This window comes from Callospermophilus lateralis, chromosome 9 (assembly GCF_048772815.1).
Source record: "Callospermophilus lateralis isolate mCalLat2 chromosome 9, mCalLat2.hap1, whole genome shotgun sequence".
Lineage (NCBI taxonomy): Eukaryota > Metazoa > Chordata > Mammalia > Rodentia > Sciuridae > Callospermophilus > Callospermophilus lateralis.
Genome location: NC_135313.1, coordinates 89399108 through 89415732, shown reverse-complemented (window position 1 = coordinate 89415732; position 16625 = coordinate 89399108). Strand labels below are relative to the sequence as shown.

At 36.8% G+C, this 16625-nt stretch overlaps 1 protein-coding gene across 1 annotated transcript in view; it reads left to right on the top strand.

Moving 5' to 3' along the window:
- Thsd7b (thrombospondin type 1 domain containing 7B) overlaps positions 1-16625 on the top strand; it is a 697342-nt gene that overhangs the window by 594844 nt on the left and 85873 nt on the right. Inside the window, exon 15 of the mRNA XM_076866252.2 lies at positions 14004-14137. Within this exon, the coding sequence (XP_076722367.2) occupies positions 14004-14137 (134 nt within the window). The remainder of the gene's footprint in view (positions 1-14003; positions 14138-16625) is intronic.

Sequence of the window (16625 nt, the reverse complement as noted above, 5' to 3'; positions counted from 1 at the left end):
CAGCCAAGTAAGTTTACTAAAATGAAGGCCAAGAACAGGTTGGCCTTAAATTATCATTTTTATTTAGTAATTTTCTGCTTTTATTTTGTGAAAAGCTGAAGAGTTCTTCATATAATAAAAAAAAAAAAGTATGAGTCTTTATCTCTACCTCGATGTCTGCCTCAGAAGAGGAACTGTTTGCAACAAAATGTTCTTTATTCCATAAAACAGCAGCGTTCAATTAGTCCTTAATAAGAGTCTCCAACTGATGGAATTAGGGTGGAAATCAGAGCCAAGATCCCAATTTATCACCATGTAAGTGAATGGCAGGGATTCCATTATCTAATCAATCTTGCCTCTTAATTCTGCAAAGGTCAGGCTGTGCCATTGTTGGTTATAAAACACCACTTCTGGCTCCATGGTCCACTTTAACTTTGTGCTAGACAGATCAAGTTCATTATAGGAGGCCTCAAAACGCCATTCTGTGCTGTAGTTGGCCTTATATGTTAACGTGTTAGAGAATAATGCAAACTGAGGACTACTTCCTCAAATATTTATTCCTGTCATCTGTACATAGAGTCCCTTTAGCAGTATTTTATAATAATTATCTTCATTTTTCTCTTTTTTCCCTAAATACAAGGATATAATGGTTTGTCCAATTTTTCTTGAATATAATGACACTGAATATTATGTTAGCAGCATCAATTCCATTCCAAATTAGGCAAATTTGGAATGGGATTTACAAACCAGAATATTTATTTTCCCTTCTTTTAAAATTAGTCTTTCTAGACAGAAGGAAGGCCATTTTTTATGGCTGCTTCTTTTCTTCCATTTTCTTTCATTTCCTGATAGACTGTGGAATAAGCTGATACATTTCAAAGTAAAAAAGGTTTGTTAGTGGCAATGATTAATAGACTGTCACACTGTGCCTTGGACCCTCATGGCATAAGAAAACGGGAAAAGGGATTTCTTACCAATTATGGGCTTTCCTTTTGGACATAATCCAGGAATTCAAGCCAGACCCAGTTTTGGTCTTGCCTACTGAGAATATTGGTAAGTTCTGAACAAATACTTCAAAGACCAGATTGCTTTTCAGGTCACACATGGCATCCAGTCTATCCCATGTAAGCCAATGTAAGATGAAATAAGATGACAAATATGTTATGAAAAGTTTTCTTGACATGTTCCCAAGAGTATCTGTTGCTGTACTCTTGAGCGGCACTTCTGAAATTTTTAGGACATAAGAAGCTGTCGCCTTGTGTTTTCCTCACAGTGTTGTTGGTGAAAAAGAGGAAACTTGTGTCCCTAGGTTCTAGAATATATTACTCATAAATGATTCCTAAAAGTAACGCTGGTGTTTTGCTTGTCTCTTTCATATTTACTACCAAATCTTGAGATCTCTTCCTTCTTGCTATGTAGTGGCCACTCTCTGGAACCAATATTGAAAAATAGTGGTTATGATGATCATTATTTCATAGCCATAACTTCATTCAGAGACCATAGCAATTTCTTCTTTTGTCAGCCACACTATCACCTCTCTCACATTCAAGATGACTTATTCTTCCCCAAACTTTGCTTGGAATATCTCTTGATATAAATAACAGACAGCTTAGTGGCCTCCATTGTCTACAAACAAAATTCTACCTCATTATATTTTCCCATTTACCTACCCGACTAGCTGCAGTCTCCAGACCTTCATTCTTTATGCATCATGGCCCTTGTGTACCATTTATGAGAATTGCATTTAGATTTTGGTTTGTCTGCTTGATTGATTGACAAATCTCCCATCCAAAGCAGTTCATATTAGACTAATCCTAGCTGGGCCATTCATCCTTGTCCATTTGTATTTGATAGTCCAGCCACACAAATACAGGATTTCTCTGCCTAAGGAATGTGAATCTTAGATTATGTTGCTTTGTTATAGAAATACACTTTTATAATCCACATTATACTGATTTCCATGGCATGTTCCACAGGGTTTTTACATATATTGAGTTAGAAGATAATTGCATATATTCTAGAAAGCAGGCAAAGCATGAAACATTTATCCACTGAGAATAAGGAGTTGTAAGGTCTCCTCTCCCCCCCCCAAAAAAAACCCATAATGAAGCAATGTTTTCCCTAAAACTTTCATTTCTTAGATAACAAAAAGTTGTGGCCTAGTATGTAAGCTCATTCTTTCTCCTTTCTTGATTAACCCCAAATAGCACCAAATTCTTATATGATTTACTTACCCTTAGAATATTTGTTTCTAAGAACCGAGATTTGCTAAATGAGACCTGTCTCCTTTTTCAAACATTCTTCTCTATTAACACAGAAAGAAAACTTCCCTTACTTACTTAATTTCTGGTGGTGATATTATGGAATCCAGACTCACTCATTCACTATACACATTCTTCTCTCCATCTGTCCTTTCCCTAGACTCCAGAGACTATCCCAGGTTTCTAACCCATTCTAAGACACTAAGCTCTTTTCAAACTTAAAAAAAAAAATTCTATGTTAATCTACCCTCTTAAGAGGAGCTTTTCACATGTACAATAGATTACTGTTATCTATAGGCACAATGTCATACAGCAGATTTACATAACTTATTCATCTCATGTAACTGAAATATTATATCCATCAATGAGCAGCTCTTACTTCCTGAGCCCCCAAGTACCTGGAGCCACCATCCTATCCCTTTCTTCTATGAGTTTGACTATTTTAGATACCTTATATAAGTAGAACCTGGTAGTATTTTCTTCAGAGATTGTTTTATTTCACTGAGTATAATGTCTATAAAGTTCATCCATTTTTCTATTCTCTTCTGAAGCGCTAAGAATTCAGCTCTTCCAGTATCTTCTGAAAGTTTATCCATCTTTACTAGTTTGGTGGGATTTTTTTTTCTTTTTGAATTTGACAGGTAACCACAATCTGTTCTATTGAAATCCAGAAGGGCCACCATAGCTATAGTCCCTGGCATTCTGTAAACAGCCTCCAAAATCCCATCTGATTTTTTTGCCACCACTTAGCATGGCAGTAAGAGGCATCTCCCAGGGTGGTGGAGAAAGCAGTCAGATTCTGGAGTAAGTTTCCTCCTTTCATGCTATTTGTTGTCATTGTTTGCATAGAATGGTGATACAGAATGTGAGCTTCACAGTTCAATTTGTCCTAAGTTGCCTATGTTACTATGTACCCCCTGTTCTGTAAAATGTAGCAGAGAGAAAGAATCTGATCAATGCTCATGTGTGTTTGTGCACATGTGTGTTAGTGCTTTCCTTGTAGACTAACATGCACTTTATAGAACCTGCACAATGATCATTTATGTTGCTGACTGACTGCCCTTTACTGTGTAGTTCACTTTGAGACCATGATTTACTTTCATATCTCTTAAGTGACACAGAATAAGAATATGAACCTGATTCAGGTGGAAATATAAGTTGAGTATCATTTCACTGAAGTGCTTGGGAATAGAAGTATTTCAGATTGGGGATTTTTTTTCAGATTTTGGAATATTTGCCTGTATATCATAAAATACCTTGAGAATGGGACCACATACACTTTTTATGCATATCATGAAGGTAATTTTATACAGCATTTTTAACATACCTATGTTTTGACTGTGACCCATTGCATGAGATCTGATGTAGAATTTTTTAATTATGGCATCATGTAGTCACTCCAAAAATTTAAGATTTTGAAGCATTTCAGATTCTGAATTTTTAGATTATGGATGTTCAGACTATATACAATTTTAAAAAACTAAAGTGTTTCTACTTCTTTGCCATTATAAATCATTTAAATTATTGGTAATACATTTTAGATAATTGTGATTTTCCAAATGAGGGCCTTGTGGCTCCCCTCTATTAAATACATACTATAATGGGGACAAGGTACTATATGTGACATCCTTGAAGGAGGCAGGAACCATGAAAGAAGGGAGAAATATTTGCATAATTTGGGGATGTGTTTATTCAGTCTAAATCTCCCTCCATGAGCAGGAAAATAAGACCATGTCAGTGATACATGTTTAGTCACTTTCTCATTACTGTTACCGAAACAGCCTACTTTATAGAGAAAGGTTTTTGGTTTTGTCTTTTTCAACTCACAGTTTTGAAGTCCATAAGTCCAAACAGCATGGCACAGCTCTGGCAAGGGCCCCCTTGATTGCATCACATCATGGTAAGAGACCAGGTGTATCTTTCCGTGTGTTCTCTCCCCCTCTCCTTATAATGCCTCCAGTGTGCAATCATGGGGGCTCCTCCCTAATAACCTAAGCTAATCTAATCACATCCTAAAGGTCCCACCTCAAAACACTAGTCAGACTGTTTCAACCCTCTTACTACCACCAGTGTAAGACTTTGAGGGTTAAACTCATGCATAAACCTTTAAAAAATGAACCTTAAAAAAACATGGTATACAGAACTTCTCAGTAAAAAATACTCTTCAATATTCCCTTTTGGAAGGGAGGACTTTACATGCCTTTTATCAAATATAAGCAATAATGTGATTTAGATTATAGCCTCTTATTAATCAATTTCTTCTCTTATTTATATGAAAAGACAGAAGCTCCCTACGTTTTGTTCTACAAGGATCTTATCCTCTCAGTCAGACTAGATTGGGAAAGAACCTAATGAGAGAAAAGTTAATTCAAATTCATCAGTGCTGTCAAATGAAATTAAAATTTCATTAATCACAACAGTGCCATATTCATTTGACAAGAGGTGATCCCAACTTGTCTCAGATTATGTTATTCATTGAGACTACAGGCAAAGTGTGGTATATGAATGCATTTGTGGGCCCCTTGTAATTAGGCTACATCCTTAGAGTCTGCACATCCAGGTTGGAAACAACTGTTCTTAGGAGACAGGAAATAAAGCTGCTACAGTTACTGTTTTAATAAACTTTCCATTGGCTTTACAGTTCAATGATTTATTTGTTAGTAATTTTTTTTTGCATAAAGCTCATTCAAATTATTTGGCTCATCTTTAGATTTTTAATATCAAAATTGAAAACATAATGTAATTTAAAATGAATAGTGAATCTTAATAGTTAGGCCTGATAGGAAGCTCAGGGCATTCTGAGAAAGGCTTTGCAACTTCCGTGGAACTACAGAAGCTAGAGTGTGACAATTCTTAGAAGCAGAGGGCAGCAGGGCCTCACACTTGAGTATCGGAACTAACATTGGCAGTTACAACACCTCTGAGTATTGATCAGTGGACCTAGGATCTCCAGAAAAACCTAACTCTAAATGCTGCCCTTGCAAATGACCCATAGCACAAAGTGACAGGCATAGTGGTTTTCCTGCTGATTCTACTTTTTAAACTTTGGTGGTTTTTTTTTTTTTAAATCTGCCCATTTTCACATTAAGAAGTTCAATCACCCTAAAAACATAGGCCCGTCTTGCTTTGAACTTGGAAAATAGTTTTCTGAAAGTCATTCTGACATTTTAAAATTGTCAAAGGAGTCTTCCTTCCAAAGATTAATACTAAATTGCATATGCAAATTTTTTTTTTCTGTGTAAGAAAATTGGCATCATTTAACTGATAAATAACTTGCCTGCCTAGAGGCACACACCTATAATAACTTGGAAAGTTGAGTCAGGAAGATCACAAATTTAAGGCCAGCCCAGGCAACTTAGCAGGACTCTTGTCTCAAAATAAAAATAAAAAGAACTAAGGATCTAGCTTAGTGGTGACCATCCCTGGGATCAACACCCAGCAACAACCCGCCTCCAAAAAACGACAACAACAAAAAAAATCAGTTTGTGGCTTTCCTTTTTCAGGAATTTAGAACTACATTTATCTGTTATTATTCTTGGGCGACTGGTTCCAGGTCTTTCTATGGATACAAAAACTTGCAGATACTAAAGTTTCTTATGTAAAACAGCATATTATTTGCATATAATCCATATATATCTTTAAATCATGTCTAGATTACTGAAAATATCTAATACAATGTAAATGATATGTAAATAGTTGTTATATTGTGTTGCTTAGGGAATAATGACAAGGAAAAATTTCTCCATGTTCAGTGCAAATTCAGTTTTTTTTCTTTTAGAATATTTTTGATCTGCAGTTGGTTGAATCTGAATATGAGCTCATGGTTACAGAAGGCTGACTATATTAGCATTGAAAACATAGTTTCTTTTGGTGTATGGTGATAAGCCCAAACAAGTTAAACAGGCAGAGCTAGTGGGCAGAGCTGATCACTAGCCTCTTCAAAATGTGATTCTCAAGCTGGATCACCAAATCAGTCATTGCCTTCTTCAGAGTTTATTATTTTCTGTAAATAAGGATCATACAAACTTTGATTGTATTGACCAAGAATTAAGACATAGAATATATTTTATAAGATATAAAGTTCTACACAACATTATTTTGATAACATTCCTGACCAGAGATTATTAATGGGCACAGTTGTACAGCATGTGGATATAGTTGCATTAGGACTGAACTTTAGCATTGCATTTATTGCATTGTGTGTAAGCAGTTATAAATGCATGATTGACAACACTAGAAACAAAAGTTCTTTGTATAAATGTGATACTTTCCAGTCTTCTGTACCTATCAGAATGGAAGAACAACTTAGTTACTGACTGAATAAGAAAAAGGTCAGAATTTTGTAAATTGAGGGAGCATGTATCCTGTGGAGGAAAAGTATGAGCCAAAGGGAAAGACAGAAAGCATGGATAGATAGAGAAGGTCTAGGAGGGAAATTCTTTGAATTAAGGACTGAAGATCCTAGACTTTATCAGAGGCAAATTTGTATAAATTTTATACAAATATATATATTTGTATAAAATATATACAGGGCTCACAACAATTGGAAGAGAAAGGACCCCATAGTTCTTTACTAAAAGACCTCACTACTCCTAGGGATCATTTACTCTCACATTCTAATGGGCCAGACCCTGGTCTGACTTGTTAGCATCTCTGGTTCCAGATGGGCCTTGGAATTGATTTCCAAGTTCTACTATATAGCCACAGTAGCCAACATGGAGGAGATGTGAAGCCTGAATTATACTGGGTCTTGACTGGGAGCCTCACTGGAACAGAAGTTGATTGCAATAGAAAATCAGATCCGTGAAATTCCTTCCCAGTGAGACCATGGTCCCAGGTTTATGCCAGGTAATCAGTCTACATATCAGAAAGCAGTACATCATTAAAAATGATCAATTGCAATGAGCAGAGGCTTATTTAATATTAAAAAAACTTAAATGAATGCATTTATGATATGAATCTGGAACTGGCAAAATTATAAAAACCCATGTCTCCAATTCAGAAGTAATAAATAAGTCTGTTTCTAGAATGAAACCATGTTGCTCTCAGAGGATTTAGGTTTTTTTTCCCCCCAAATTTTATTTATTTATTTATTTATTTAACTATCTACCTACCTATTTATTCTTTTATTTTTACACAATTGTAGCACAACTTTCCATTTCTCTGATTGTATACAACATAGCATCACACTGTATGTGCAGTCATACATGTACCTAGGGTAATGATGTCCATCTGTTTCCACCATCTTGCCTGCCCCCATGTACCCTCTTTACCCTCCTTCCCCTTTGCCCATCAATGATCCTCCATTTTCCCCATGCCTCCCCTCTCCCTGTTATGGATCAGCATCCACTTATCAGAGAGAACATTCAGCCTTTGGTTTTTTGAGATTGTCTTACTTCACTTAGCATGATATTCTCCAACTCCATACATTTACCTACAAATGCCATGATTTGATTCTCTTTTAATGCTGAATAGTATTTCATTGTGTGTGTGTGTGTGTGTGTGTGTGTGTGTGTGTGTATAATCATAGTTTCTTTATCCATTCATCTATTGAAGGGCATCTAGGTTGCTTCCACAGTTTACCTTTTGTGAATTGAGCTGCTGTGGCTCAATTGATGTGACTGTGCTACTATAATATTCTGATTTTAAGTCCTTTGGGTATAGACTGAAGAGTGGGATAGCTGGGTCAAATGGTGGTTCCATTCCAAGTTTTCTAAAGAATCTCCATACTGCATTCCAGATTGGTTGCACCAATTAACAATCCTACCAGCAATGTATGAGAGTATACCTTTTTCCCCACATCCTCGCCAACATTTATTGTTGTCTGTATTGATATAACTGCATTCTGACTGGAGTCAGATGAAATCTTAGAGTAGTTTTGATTTGCACTTCTCTAATTGCTAGAGATTTTGAACATTTTTTTCATATATTTGTTGATTGAATGGTATCTTCTTCTGAGAAGTATCTGTTCAACTCCTTAGCCCATTTATTGATTGGGTTGTTTGTATTTTGTGTTAATTTTTTGAGTTCTTTATATATCCTGGAGATTAGTGCCCTATCTGACATGTATGTAGCAAAAATTTACTTTCAAAATGTAGTATCTCTATTCACCTCATTGATTGTTTCTTTTGCTGAGAAGAAGGTTTTTAATTTGAATCCATCCCATTTATTAATTATTGAATTTATTTCTTGCACTTTAGGAGTCTTAAGGAAGTTGGGGCCTAATTTGATGTGATACGGATTTGGGCCTACCTTTTTTCTCTATTAGGTGCAGGGTCTCTAGACTAATTCCTAGGTCCTTGATCCACTTTGAGTTGAGTTTTGTGTATGGTGAGAGAGAGAGTTTAATTTCATTTTGTTGCAGATGGATTTCCAGTTTTCCCAGCACCATTTGTTGAAGAGACTATCTTTTCTCTAATATGTGTTTTTTGGCTCCTTTGTCTAATATGAAATAACTGTTTTTCTCTGTGCCTTCTATTCTGTACCATTGGTCTGCAAGTCTATTTTGGTGCCAATACCATGTCATTTTTGTTACTATAGCTTTGTAGTATAGTTTGAGGCCTGGTGTTGTGATGCCTCCTGCTTCTCTCTTCCTGATAAGGATCACTTTGGCTATTCTGAGTCTCTCATTTTTCTAAATGAATTTCATGATTACTTTTTCTATTTCTATAAGGAATGACGTTAGGATTTTAATTGGAATTGCATTGAATCTGCATAGCACTTTGAGTAGTATGGCCATTTGGACAATATTAATTTTGCCTATCCAAGAGCTTGGGAGATCTTTCCAACGTCTGAGGTCTTCTTTAATTTCTTTCTTTAGTGTCCTATAGTTTTCATTGTAGAAGTCTTTTTTACCTTTTTTGTTTAAGTTGATTCCCAAGTATTTGATTTTTTTTTTTTTTTGAGGCTATTGTGAATGGGCAGTTTTCCTAATTTCTCTTTCAGGGGATTCACCACTGATGTACAGATATGCCTTTGATTTATGGGTATTGATTTTATATCTTGCTACTTTGCTGAATTCGTTAATTATTTCTAGAAATTTTTTGATGGAGTTTTAGGATCATCTAAGTATGGAATCATGTTGTCAGCAAATAATGGTAGTTTGAGTTCTTTTTTTCCTATTTGTATTCCTTTAATTTCCTGTGTCTGTATAATTGTATTGCCTAGCGTTTTAAGGACTGTGTTGAATAGAAGTGGCAAATGAGAGCATCCCTGTCTTGTTCCAGTTTTTAGAGGGAATGCTTCCAATTTTTCTCCATTTAAAATGATGTTGACCTTGAGTTTTGCTAGATAGTTTTTACAATGTTGAGGTATGTTTCTACTATCTCTAGTTTTTTTGTGTGTTTTAAGCATGAAAGGCTGCTTTATTTGTCAAATGCTTTCTCTGCATCAATTGATTTAATCATATCGTTCTTATCTTTAAGTCTATTGATGTGATGAATTATATTTATTGATTTCTGTATGTTGAACCAACTTTGCATCCCTAAAATGAAGCCCACTTGATCGTGGTGCACTATTTTTTAAATATGTTTTTGTATTCAATTTGCCAGAATTTTATTGAGAATTTTTGCATCAATGTTCCTCAGGGATATTGGGCTGACATTTTCTTTGATGTGTCTCTGCCTTGGTTTTGGTATCAGGATGATACTAGCTTCATAGAATGATTTTGGAAGGCTTTCTTGCTTTTCTATTTCATGGAATAATATGAGAAGTATTGGTATTAATTCTTCTTTGTAAGTCTTATAGAACTCAGCTGTGAATTCATCTGGTCCCAGACTTTTCATGGTTGGTAGGCTTTTGATGGTATTTTCTATTTCCTTCCTTGAAATTGATCTGTTTAAGTTTTGTATGTCCTCTTAAGTCAGTTTGTGTTGATCGTATGTCTCTAGGAATTTGTCAGTGCTTTGAGGTTTTCTATTTTCCTGAAATATAAATTTTCAAAATTGTTTCTAATTTTCTTCTGTATTTCAATAGTGTCTGTCATATTTCCTTTTGCATAACAAATTTTAGTAATTTGAGTTTTCTCCCTCCTTATTTTCATTAGAGTGGCTAAGAGTTTGTCAATTTTATTTATTTTTTTCAAAGAACCAGCTTTATTGTTTTGTTAATTTTTCAAATTCTTTTTTAGTTTCAATTGCATTGATAGGATTTAGATTTTTTCCCTGGCATTTTCTTTTTTTAGTATCTCAAAAACCCTGTTGGGCTGGGGATGTGACTCAAGCGGTACCACACTCGCCTGGCATGCGTGCAACCCGGGTTCGATCCTCAGCACCACATACAAACAAAGATGTTGTGTCCGCCGAAAACTAAAAAAATAAATATTAAAATTCTCTCTCTCTCTCTCTCTCTCTCTCTCTCTCTCTCTCTCTCTCTCTCTCAAAAAAAAAAAAAAAAAAAAAAAAAAAAACCCTGTTATTTTCTTTCTAATTTGTGAAATGATTTTCATTTAATTTTATCATGGCTCATTTCTCTCCTTCAGAACATTTTCTTATGATTCCCTGATAAAGTCCATGCTGTAACACATTCCCATTATAAAACTACAATAATATATAAGCACCAACTAAACGACAATATGCAATAACTAGAACATTAAAGACTTAGGAGAAGAAATCAGGCACCTGGGTAGTAAATTTCTATCCTTGAATGCCCTGTTTCATTCTTGCCTTTTGTGAGTGTTTTTGGTCCTCCAGGTAAGAGTCCTTGCCCAGTAGACTGGAGTTTTAAGGAGCCAATTCTCGGAGTTCTCCCAGGCCAGCCTTTCCTTTCTACAGAATTATAAAGCTGCACTTTTTAGTGATAGAGTGATAGCTATTCTTCACTCAAGTTACATTAGAGAAAGACAACGTTTCCATTTGTGTTTCTTCTTATTGTGCTTTGTGCTTTAAGCACCTCTTTGGACCTGTTTTCTCTAGAGAATTAAATGAAGGCTACTTACAGCCTGGGACTCTTCAAAAAGTAGTTTCAACTCAATAAATACTGATTAGACACCTCCATTCACCCCATGTCTTGGAAAATATAGACTTCATGAATACAAGCCCCTCCCTGCCTGAGACTCACTAGTTATTATTTTTTCTTTTCCCCAGGAGACAGGACTACAGGCCTGTGCAGGTATATAGAGTTCAAATTGCATTTCTGTGAGCAGTATTTAAGGTCCAAAGTGGCCATATGTATATTTAGGACTAAGGTGAGGAAAAGAAAAAAGTAGTGAGAGGAAAAGAAGCACAGAGAAGGAGTCAAGGTGATGACTTTCAAACATGTTTGTTCTCCTAGCAGCACTGCTGGGCCCTAACCACCACACATGCCTCAGCCCAAAGCATGCCAACCCTGAACTCTGGAGGTGGAAGGATTTACTTGGGCTTTGAAAGAAGAGAAAAGATTTGTTAGGTAGAATGAATAGCATGAAGACATTTTTAAATAGCAGATGGGCTGGGACTATAGCTCAGTGATAGAGCACTTGCCTAGCATTTGCAAGGACCTGGGTTCCATCCCCGGTACCAAAAAAATATAAAACTTAGACACATAGGGGCAACAGATCCAGTAATTCCATGTGGATGGGAAATCTTTTTTTAAGAAATAATGTTTTCACAGTTAAGAAAAGAACTTAATATCTTCCCACAAAGACCTGTCCTGTCTTCCAATAGCCTATCCTTGTGGTTAGCTACACTGCCACAGGGGGAAGCAGGGGAGCATACAGAGTTAAAGCAGTTAGCTAATACATGAATAAGGAATCAAATGTTTAGACCAAAGGAACATACAGCTCGACAGGTTTAATCCTTCTCATTCTGACCTTGGGTTTCATATGAAAGAGAAGGGGACATAAACGCTCTACCTTGTATTGATAGCTTTAGAAAAAAAAATACATCCATGTCAAGGAGGATAGCCATCCATTTGTTCTTAGGTTCGTTCAGGCGTGAAATGTAGGGGAAATGCTTTTTAAATAAATTTTTAGTTTATCTCTTATTTGTAAAAAGGGTTTTTTTTGGTGAAGATACTTTCTTATATTTCATAGGAAAGCCAAAATGCTTTGTTTAAATTAATATACATTGATATTTATTGAAGATTATAGAAGGACCCCATAAAGTCAGTGAAAGCATCATATACATGGTGCAATCAGGCCAGCTCTCCACCTTCTACTGCTAGCTCTGTTTCCTAGGATCCGTTGTGTTAGGGTCATGCATTTTCATTTTTGTAGATTTTTTTTTTTCTTCTTTACTACCCTGTGAGTTTTGGAGGGCAGACTTTTCTCAGTTACAAACTCTCACCTCCTTATTCATATTGGAGCCTCTCCTGACCCTTTCATTCCACTCCTGTCCGCATTCACAGCATGAGATGCAATCCATTTATTACTTAATTCCTTACTTTCCTCACGCCCATTTCCACTTCTCTTTTCCCATCTCCTTTGATTTTGCCCTCACATATCCTTTACCTTGTGGTTTCTCTTTTCCCTGGGAGCTGTGCGGGAGAGAGCCAAATAGAACCCCGTGGTTAAAAATAGTTTCTGACGTTATTTGTGATTCCCAAGAAATAGTCTCACAAATCACCTTTTCTCATTTGATTTCCAGCTAACGTGCTGACAGAGCTCCAATCTTGTTTTCTGATTATCCCATTACAGAGTGCTCGCCCTCAAATTTAGTGGGAACATACAACCAGTGGTTGTGTTTGGAAAGCACTGCCTAGTCATCATTCACACTTTTATGGAATTAGGAAGGCAAAAGGAGGGAAGGACTGGTATTAAATTCTTATTTAAAAGGAAGAGCATTAATTAATCGTATTGGTAATTGGTGAGCCATTCGTTCTTTTCCAGTACACCTGTACTAGCGCCATCTTTGGAGACTTCTGGGTGGAATCATGCTATGAAGCAGCCTTCTTTTCCTTACTTCTCTTACTTACGGAGAAGGTTCTGTTCCATATTGAGAAGACATGACTGATAAATGCAGCTTCAAAAAGATTGACAAACTGCACGGCTGCCCATTCAAATGCCATTTCAGGGGGAAAATAATCCCACAAACAAATGCAAAAGAAGTTACCTAAGAATTTATTAAAGGTACTCATTGTTTTCACCATAAAATTATAAATGTTGATAGTCAGTAATCACAAGGAACCACTAACATGCTGGCAGTAACTGTCTTGTGAGGTGTGGTGTGTGTGTGTGTGTGTGTGTGTGTGTGTGTGTGTGTGTGTTAGTTAGCCATGCTATGAAAACATCCTACAAACAACTCCATTCATATGAAGCCACAGTGCCCAAGAGGCTAAATGATTGCCTGTTAGCATTGATTGTTTGAAGGCATAAGAAGAAATTTCCAGTGCAAATAATACCACTTTCCTTATGCATTCTTAGGAATGCTTATATTCAGCAGGAAATTTCTTAATACATAGTTGTTTCAATTGACATGCAAAAGTACATCTGAGAATACAATATGCCATGTAGTTGAGAGTTGGACCATCTCACAGATACCATGTGAGCTCTTTGAGGAAATGATAATGGAATTTCTATTCATGGTGCTAAGAAATTCCTGTCCTTTGTTCTCTTCTGTGAAGGCGTAGATCATATTTTAGTTGAAGCATTCCCCTGTATGCTTCTTCAGGCAAGTCAGTAAATTCAGATAAGTCAACCACATCTTCCAAGGAATGTAATTTGGCAGTCTTGGCCAGAGTGTTATTTCTTGGGTTATATTCAGCAGGTATTACTAACAGATAAGTGATTTTTCTATAACTTAGAGAGTTCCACATAATTTTTTTTTTATTCTTTCCTGTTCTTGACAGGTGCATGAGGCAGTCCCGTGTTACAGTGAGTGCAATCAGTATTCCTGGGTTGTAGAAAACTGGTCTCCATGCAAAATCAATAATGAGCTGAGGTCTCCGCGTTGTGGAAGAGGAACACAAACTAGGAAAATCAGGTGTGTGAAAACGGAGAGATTTGGGAGGTGGGAACATCGGAACTTACATTTAAAAAATAAATAAAAACAACAGTGTTCCCTATCCAACTATACCTTGCTTTTTATCACCATGTACTCTGGCTTTTGCTCATCTTCATGGCATCCTTGGAAGCATATGTATTTTAACCAGCCCTGTTTTAATGAGATTTCCTCTGCAATGCAGACCCAATAGTGTTTCCTGAATTTCAACTGGTAGGAAAGCCAGCACATGGAATAAGCTGGTATCATTCCACTGATGCTTGGCCACCAGTGCTGACAGATTAGGATATTTTAACTCACTCTCTCTCTGTGTCTGTTTCTCTCTCTATCTCTCTCCACACTATCATTAGTGTAGTTGATGGATGTTTACTACTTTGGGATGCCTATAGATTGAAAAAGTCAATTTAAAACTCCACAATTAGCTTTGGAAACTAAAATACGACATGCCTATGAATAGTAGCTGTGGATTTTAATATAAAAAGAGCACATCTCTAAGGGAATTTGGAAATGCTGTGCTGAGAGATCTTGCTTAAAGGTTTTGTTTTGTAAATACAGCAGTGGTAACCAAAGGGTACACTTGATATGAGTTTGTCAAGTTGGTTTTTTTGGAAATGACTTGAAAGAATAAAGAATCATTTCTTTATCAAATAAGGGTAATGGCAATAAACATAAAAGACCTTACAATCAAAAGTTAAAATATTCATACACAATAATTATTATGTAAAATAAAGAAAACATAGTATAGTCAACTCTTTAGTTGTATGCGAGTAGTATTTTTGCCAGAATTATGAAATGCCATTTTAAATTGGCAGAAAGTGCCTAAATCAGCTGGCTGTTGAGTTAACTGTTAGATGAAAATCAGTTGTCAAAGCAGAGCTTATGAGTGTGTTGACCATTATTCAACATCAGTGAAACTTTATTCAGTAATTCAGTATATAACCACCTTTTCTGGGGTCTGGTACTGAGAATTGAATCCAGGGTGCACTACCACTAAGCTCCACCCCCATCATTCTATTTTTATTCTGAGATAGTGTTATGGTTTGGGTGTGAAGTGTGCCCCAAAACGCATGTGTGAAACAAAGCAAGAATGTTAGAGGAGAAATGATTGGGTTATGAAAGCCTTAAAGTCATCAGTAAATTAATACTCTGATGGAGATTAACTGAGTGACAACTGAAGGCAGGAAGGATGTAGCTGGAGGAGGTGGGCACTGGGGGTTGTGCTGGTGTAGGTGTTTTGTATCTGGCGAGTGGAGTCTTCAACTCCCTGATCATCGTGTCACCCCCTTGCCATAGTGTTCTGCCTCACCCTGAGCCCCAAAGAATGGAGCCAGTCTTCTGAAGACTGAATCCTCTGGAACCATGAGTCCCCCAAATAAACTTTTCTTCCTCTACAATTGTTCTGGTCAGGTCTTTGAATCACAGGAACAAAAAAGCTGACTAAAACAGAAGTGGTCTTGTTAAGTTACCCAGACTCCTTTGACCTTGTGGTCCTCCTGCCTTGGATCCCACGGTAGCTGGGAGTACAGGTGTGTGCCACTATGAGCAGCACATACCTTTGACCTTCTTTAAGTTGTGAAATCACTGGTAGGCATGTAGTCTAACTGAAGGCAAAATCATTAAGGTGCTTCTTATCACCAACCCAAGAAAATGGCTAGTAGACCAAGTCCCTTTCTTTCCTTCTGTCAGTTGCTCTTTCTCCTAGAAATCACGTGCTTAGGTTTTCACACACTTTGTGCTTTTACCGTTTTCTGTTCAAAATCTCCTCCTATGTCTTATTCTCACATGGTTTTGAAGAAAGACTGGCCAACCCAGTTGATACAGTAATATGCCAATGAGATGTGGCACCTCTTACTCTTGTCCCGTCCCCACTTCTTAGCAATATTAAAAGAAAATCTCCAGAGAGACGGGATACTTTAAGAAAACAAATTAGTACTGGCAGAATTGCATCAGGTTGAAGAAAATACACAGGAGGGTCTTTCAGCCATACTGCTCAGCTCAAACCTCTGAAGCCTGATTTAAACACACACACACACACACACACACACACACACACACACACACATACACACAACCAAATGTTCTGAAATGGGTTAATTATTCCCCCACCAAATTCATGAGTCAGGACTCTAATCTCTTATCTTATAAGGTGACTATGTTTGGAGATGAAGAGATAGTTAAGGTAATGAAGTCCTTGGCTTGGGTCCTAAACCAATCTGACTGGTGTCCTTATAAGGGGAGACTAGGACACAGATACATACAGAAAAAAAGACCACATGAAAACACAAGAGCCAAGCACAGTGGTGCATACCTGCAATCCCAGCAGTTCAGGAGGCTGAGGCAAGAGAATTGCAAGTTCAAAGCCAGCTTTAGCAACTTATCAAGGCCCTAAGTATCTGACCGAGATCCTGCTCTAAAATTAAACATAAAAAAGGTCTGGGTATGTGACTTAGTGGTTAATCACCTCTGTGTT